Consider the following 7,687-nt stretch of genomic DNA (forward strand, 5'->3'; position numbering starts at 1 on the left):
AGCCATCCGGAATTCCAGTTGGCAACCGGAATTCCGGTTGTAATCAATCCGGAATTCCGGTTCCCATCCGGACTTCCGGTTCATGGCTGACCTCACCTCGAGAAACGTGCTAACAGCTATAAACGGCTAGTTTTTTATCAAACACTATATAAACTCGATTTTTCTTTCAAAAAAGAAGTTGGTTGAGCATTTATTACATATATCTAACCTATCTAAGTGAGATTAAGGAGCTTCTAAGTTTGAAATCCAAACCAACACTTTTCACACACTTTGAGCCAAAATTTGATTTTATTAATCTTAAGTGTGCTTGCTTTTCACTCTAGGTTTCCATTGTATCATCATATTTCTAGAGTGATTTTAGCTTGTATATCAAACACATTTCCATATTGTGATTGAGGTGAGGTTGGCACCGGTTTTGTAAACAACCCGGTAATAGTGAGATTGGCACTTTAACAATCCGAGAAAGAGGTTAATAGTCCTCGGGGGTGCGAAACTATTGTAAGAGGTTTGGAAATACCTTGGTGAAATTTCCCGGTTGTAAGGGTTAGTCAAGCCTGTTAACTTGGCTCGATATTGGAACTCAAAGCTAGGTCCATAGCTTTGAAGACAAAGGACGTAGGTGGCATAGTTCTACCGAACCTTGTAAAAATCGAGAGTTTGCATTTTCTAATCCTTAAACTCTTTACTTTACAAGTTTAATTATGAGTAATTTGCGGCATAAATACCTAAGTTTTATACCGAGTAGCAAATAAATACCTAAGTCGTATTTTTGGCGGTAAAAATACCTTCCGTCACTAGTGTGGAACTTCCGTAGGTACCTGACCGTTATGTGCCAGGTTAGTGTCCACGTGCCACTATGTGATTAGTCCAGATCATTTAATTTTTAATTTTTATTTGTAAATCAATTTAAAAATTAAAAATAAAACAAAAATAATTTAAAATTAAAATAAAATAATAAATATTTAATATTCATATTTTAATTAAATTAAAATAAAACAAATCATTAATTAAAACTCAAAACCTAAAATTACCAAATAAACACAAGAAAATCAAAAGGTCATCCCCTTCATCGTCCTCTTCTTCTTCCTACCCTTTTTCTTCTTGTTGAAAACCAGTGTTATCTTGTCCAAGAATCGAAAATGGTGTAGAGTTTGTTCCCAAGCAATCGAAAATGGTGCAGCGTCTCACTTATCGTTCTCGACACATTTACGCCACCAAATCGAACCAGCACCGAATCGTCAAAACCCCAGGAGGGAAGTTGGTGTACCAGACCATCAAGAAGAGAGCTCGCGACCCAAAATGCCCTATTACTGGCAAGAGAATTCAGGGGATTCCTCACTTGAGATCCACTGAATACAAGCGCTCAAGATTGTCGAGGAACCGTAGGACTGTGAATCGTGCCTATGGTGGTGTTCTTTCTGGCCGTGCTGTTAGGGAGAGGATCATTCGTGCTTTCTTGGTGGAAGAACAAAAGATTGTGAAGAAGGTTTTGAAGATTCAAAAGGCTAAGGAAAAGTTGGCAGCTAAATAAGTGACATTATGTTGCATCTCTATCCCATTTCTCTACCAAAAACCCTAATTTATTTTTCCTATTTTTCACAAAAATCAGACCAAGAAAAGAAATACACTTCAATCATGGGTCAATTTAACTCTTCGCCTGGACATCCTTCGTCGGAGGTTTATGGGTCAGTCCAATTTTTTGCTTCAGGTCTTCTTCTTCTCCTTCTTCTTATTTTATTTTGAAAGAATGTGAGGTTTTTAATCTAAAAAGTTGTGGGTTTGATGAGTGTTTGGCTTTGATTTTACAGTCCCTTGTTCAGCAAACAAGTCAGTTCCTGCTTCAACAGTGGTCATGTAGCCATGACCAGCCCAATAAATGTTCAGAGCTTCGACAAGGTTCTGCGTCTAGAGATTGAAAGTGTTCTCAGGTTCTCCGTCGAGCTCTCTTTTTTTGGGTTTTTTTTAATTATTATTCAAGTTTTTCTGGGTTTTCTTTGTGGTCCGATTTTTATTGTCAATTTGATTTTGCTAGATAGATGTTTGCTGAGTGATGAGATTTTCGACCGCATTTGATGTTGCTACAAGTTGAAGTGGGATCTGAGTAAAAAAATATTGGGGAAGAACAATGGATGAATTTGAATTGGGGTTGGAAATTTTCTGGGTTCGGGAGCCATGGATGAATTTGAATGAATATATTAAATATATTTAATTTTATTTTAAGTATGTCATTTAGTTTTTAATTATGTTTAATTGTAATATATTTTTGATATTTTTAATGATTTTTTTTTTAATTTTAAAATACTTTTTAAATGTTTAAATTAATTTTTTAAATAAAATATATAAATTAAATGACGTGGACTAATCAAAGAATAACACGTGGACACTAACCTGGCACATAACGGCCAGGTACCTACGGAAGTTCCACACTAGTGACGGAACGTATTTTTACCGCCAAAAATACGACTTAAGTATTTATCTGCTACTCGACATAAAACTTAGGTATTTATGCCGCAAATTACTCTTTAATTATTTGTCTTAATATATTGCTTGCCATACTACTTGCTTTTACTTGATTAATTGACTAATTGCATAATTTTTTGTTAAAAGTTTTAATTTTCCGAAATTAGTTTAAATTTCCAATTCACCCCCCTCTTGGAAACATATCTTGGGCTAACAAAATGAGGTAGGGTTTCTTAGAGGGAACCAGCAATCTTCTCGGGAATGTTACAACCTTGCAGTGGCCAAGGATAAGAAGGAAGTATCCTCTAGCCACAGCCCGGATAAGTGAATAAATATTCCCAAGTAGGAAACCGCCGAAGGCGAGGATGAAGATGTGGATCCTTGACTTGGGAACCCAAGCAGCAATGTTGGACCTGTGGAAGAATTAGACGAGATCGAGGCCGATCCAGCTATCCCGGCCAGAAAGCTGAAAATCGGAAAGGGTTTGTTGCTCGGAGTAAAATCGGAATTGATAAAATTTCTGAGAGCAAACCTAGACGTTTTTCGCCTGGTCACATGCGGATATGGTCGGAATCGATCCTTCTATTATTTCGCACGTCCTGAATATCGAGCCTAATATCCGGCCAGTTCAGTAAAAACAAAGATTGCTGGATAAAGAACGGGCAGTAGCCCTGAAAGACGAAGTTGAAAGCTGCGCAACAACAACTTCATCATTGAAGCTTTCTACCCGGCTTGGGTCGCGAATCCCGTACTTGTGCCTAAGCCGAACAAGAAATGGCGAGTCTGTATTGACTTCACAGACCTCAACAAAGCGTGCCCTAAAGACTATTTCCCACTTCCAAGAATCGATCAGCTCGTCGATGCAACAACCTGGAACGAAATATTAAGCTTCATGGATGCTTATTCGAGCTACAATCAAATCAATATGCATCCGCCAGACCAAGAACATACAAGTTTCCAGACAGATATGGGTCTCTACTGCTACAAAGTCATGCCATTTGGTCTTAAAAATGCCGGAGCTACATACCAAAGACTAGTCAACAAAATGTTTAAAGATCAGATCGGCAGAAATATGGAAGTGTACGTGGATGATATGCTCGTCAAATCTAGAAAGGCTAGGGGGCACATAGACAACCTGGACGATTGTTTCAAAGTCCTCAGAAAATACAACATGAAACTGAATCCCCTAAAATGCTCCTTCGGAGTCAGCTCGGGAAAGTTTCTAGGCTTCATCGTCAACGCTCGAGGAATTGAAGCCAATCCGGAAAAAATCCAAGCCCTCCTTTATATGAACTCGCCAACAAAACCCAAAGAGGTACAAAGCCTAACTGGTCGAATCGCCGCACTTAGCAGATTCGTGTCAAAATCAACGGATAAATGTGTCCCATTCTTCAACATCCTGCGAGGAAACAAAAAGTTTGAATGGATAGAAGAATGTGAAAGAGCTTTTCAAGATCTAAAGGCACAGCTCGCAAAACCTCCCGTCCTCTCTAAACCTCTGGACGGTGAGGAACTGGGGATATACCTAGCAGTAACGGAGGATGCCATAAGCACTGTACTAATCAGAGAAGAAGATGGTGTGCAGCATCCAGTCTATTACATCAGTAAAAGACTCATCGAGGCCGAAGGCCGATATCCATTGATAGAAAAGCTCGCCTACTGCCTCATCTTAGCAACAAGAAAGCTAAGACCTTATTTTCAAGCTCATCCTGTTAGGGTGTACACCGATCAACCACTACGGCAAATACTGCAAAATCCAGATGCCTCTGGGCGATTACTCAAATGAGCGGTGGAATTGGGGCAGTACGAAATCAACTTCCAACCCCGAACAGCTATCAAAGGCCAAGCCTTGGCCAACTTTGTGGTGGAATGCACAGGAAAAACTGAAAGCATCCCAGAAGGCGATCCCGAGCCAACACCACAGCCGAACAGCACTAAAAACAAGCCGACCTTGAAGCTTCATGTGGATGGATCTGCCACAGATCAGCTATCCGATGCAGGAATTGCCCTTGTCACACCTGGGGGGTAACACCTGCATACAGCGGTCAAATTCAGATTCAAAGCCTCCAACAATGAGGCCGAAACGAAGCCCTAATCGCTGGACTCAAACTAGCGAAGGAAATGAAAGCCGAGCACATCGAGATCTGCAGTGACTCACAGTTAGTGGTTTATCATGTATCTGGCGAATACGAGGCTCGGGGAGAAAAAGTGATAGCATATCTGAGCAAAATACATGATTTGCTCGCACAGTTCAAAAGTTATAGCCTCAAGCAGATTCCAAGAGAGGAAAATACAACTGCAGATGTGCTAGCCCGTTTGGCGAGCAGCAATATAAGTGACAAGGCGAACCCGGTCCCGATCCAATTTCTTGAAGAGCCTAGCATCATAGGCACGGAAGAAATCGAAATGATCGACACATCTACGAACTGGATGACGCCAATAGCAGCCTATCTCAACTCTGGGGAACTCCCAGATAACCGAAATGAAGCTCGGAAAATGAGAAGAAAGGTAGCATGGTACATCATCATGGACGAGATCATGTACAGAAGAGGATTCTCAATGCCATTACTCAGGTGCGTCACACCAAATGAAGCTACACGGCTTCTATATGAAGTTCACGACGGATTCTGCGGAAATCATCCAGCCGGACAGAGCTTATCAAAGAAAATTCTAAGGCAAGGCTACTTCTGGCCGACGATGATCGAAGATTCGAAAGCTTATGTCAAGAAGTGTGACAAATGCCAAAGATTTTCAAAGATACCAAGAGCTCCGCCCAACGAGCTGACACAAATGCAAAGTCCGTGGCCCTTTGCCATCTGGGGAATTGACCTAATCGGACAATTACCTAAAGGTAAAGGCGGAGTGCAGTACGCAGTGGTAGCAGTCGACTACTTTACTAAGTGGACTGAAGCCGAACCACTCGCAACTATCACATCAAAGAAGGTTCAAGACTTTATAGTGAAGAGCATCATATGCCGGTTCGGACTACCGTACAAAATAGTTTCGGCCAACGGCAAGCAGTTCGACAGTCAATCTTTCACTGATTTTTGTGCGAACCATGGCATCATCAAAAGCTTCTCCACAGTGGCACATCCACAAGCAAATTGTCAAGTTGAAGCAGTCAACAAGACCTTGAAGGACACATTAAAGAAGAAGCTTGAAGACGCCAAAGGAAATTGGCCGGAAGAACTCCCCGAAGTTCTATGGTCATACCGTACAATGGAAAAAACAGCAATTGGTCAGACACCATTCTCAATGGCATACGGTTATGAAGCTATGCTGCCCGTCGAACTCGAACCACCATCCCACAGAAGGTTGACGCACGATCAAGGTACCAATCACATACTCCTTGCAGAATCACTTGATGAAATCGAAGAAAAACGAGCAACTGCAAACTTAAAGTTGGTAGCTCATCAACAAAAAGTAGCTCGGTATTTCAACAAACAAGTGAAAGCTCAGAAATTCTTTGTGGGAGATATGGTCCTAAGAAGGGTATTCCTAAACACCAAAGACAGCACGTCAGGCGTACTAGGACCCAACTGGGAAGGACCCTATCAGATGGTCAAAGTTCTCGACTCCGGAGCATACAAACTTGGTAAGTATGACGAAAAAATGCAACTCATTTTAGTACCACGATACTGGAATGGAGAACATTTAAGGAAATACTACCAATGAGTACTCAGGTCGGGTAGACCATTTCAAAGTACTCAGGTCAAATAGACTATTTCAAAGTACTTAGGTTGAGTAGACCACATTAAAGTACTATTGAACATTCGCTATAAGTGAATGGCCTCTTGGGCGGACTACGCGCAAAGGCTTCAGAAAAAAAAGTACTCAGGTCGGGTAGACCACTTTAAAGTACAGTTTTTTATTTTTTTTATGGCATGTTAAGCTAAAAAGATCTATTGGATCACTAGCTCTGATGTAAGTTACTACGGTAACAAATACATTTTCGATCAATAAAAGAATAAAGATAGTATTTCCAATTTTATTGAGTCGAAAAAATCTGAATGATTATAATTTACCTAGAGTGCGTACAAAAGGTTCAGTTGAACCCAAAACACCGAACAGAAAAGCAATATATCTGCGAAAGACAAGTGACCAAGAGTCATATGTCTGCTCGGTCACTTGGGGGCACCTATACCTGTACAAAGCATCTGGTAAACATAAAACAATCCCAATTGCACTGCAATTATAAACAGAGAATGAAATTCATTAAGGATAACAAGAGTATAAAGTACCAGGATTAAAAGCTGCCCGGTAAGCCCGTTGTCCAAAAAATGAAAATTAATTCCAAGTTTAAAGACCGCTTGGCCGGTCATGATGTCTTAAAGGCCTTAAGGCCATATATAATATATATATATATAAAAAGGAGAGATAAAAAAGATCAATGTTCAAACAGCTGGAGTCCCAGGCTCTGGATTTGGTTCTTCTGAGCTGACTGGAGCAGGAGGATCTGTTGTTCGAGCAGGAGAAGCATCAGTAGCCTGGTCAGAAGCTTGGTCTGAAGTTGAAGTAGCCACCTCTTTCCCACCATAGGCAACTTGGGCCGCGCAGTACTCGAGGTACATGTCCTTGGCGTCGCCCAAGTAGTCGAAGTTGGCCTGGGGATTAGCCTTCCAAAATCAAAGAAGAGCTTGAGGCCGGCAGTCTCCAAAGCATCGACCTTCTCCTTCAAGCGGTCGGCCTCGGCCGCCTGAGCATCCTTATCTTCCTTCAGCCGAAGATGGACCTGCCGCAGAGAAGTCCTCTCATCCTGAAGACGATCAACCTCAGCAGATAAGGTCTCGATGGTTTCCTCAAAGAGATCAGCAGCCTCGAGGTCCTTGTTCAGCACGGTGATCTTCTTCTCAGTGCCAAATAGCTTCTTGTTGGCCTCACCAAACTCATGGCGAACATCTGTAGTCTCTGGCCTGGCCTCCTCAGCTTCCTTCTTGGCCAAGTCCGCCTCCGCCCTCAAGGTGTCGGACAGAGCCGTACTCTTGGAAGTAGCAGATTTAGCCCGGGAGTAGGTATAAGCAAACTTCAAACCGGCCTGCATAAAGGAAAAAGTCAGTATATGAAGCTAAGTATGAAAAGATAAAAGGGAAGTGTCGAAAAGAAAAGACTAACCTTGCTAAGCTCCTTCAAAACTCCGCCCACCAACACATCCAGAGATGCGTCGTCAGCACCAGCCAGTTGCTCACCGACCTCAAGAACCAGCCAGTTCATGTGATGAGCCATCACC

The 7,687-nt window shown here is 41.7% G+C and overlaps 1 protein-coding gene across 1 annotated transcript; it reads left to right on the forward strand.

Moving 5' to 3' along the window:
- The first annotated feature begins 1,118 nt into the window (after window positions 1–1,118).
- On the forward strand, window positions 1,119–1,569 carry LOC133033337 (large ribosomal subunit protein eL34-like). The gene has a single exon (XM_061108046.1). It carries the CDS (start codon window positions 1,172–1,174, stop codon window positions 1,529–1,531), a length of 360 nt encoding a protein of 119 aa, XP_060964029.1. The 5' UTR covers window positions 1,119–1,171; the 3' UTR covers window positions 1,532–1,569.
- The last annotated feature ends 6,118 nt before the right edge of the window (window positions 1,570–7,687 follow it).

The sequence above is a fragment of the Cannabis sativa genome, unplaced genomic scaffold, assembly GCF_029168945.1.
Source record: "Cannabis sativa cultivar Pink pepper isolate KNU-18-1 unplaced genomic scaffold, ASM2916894v1 Contig4, whole genome shotgun sequence".
Lineage (NCBI taxonomy): Eukaryota > Viridiplantae > Streptophyta > Magnoliopsida > Rosales > Cannabaceae > Cannabis > Cannabis sativa.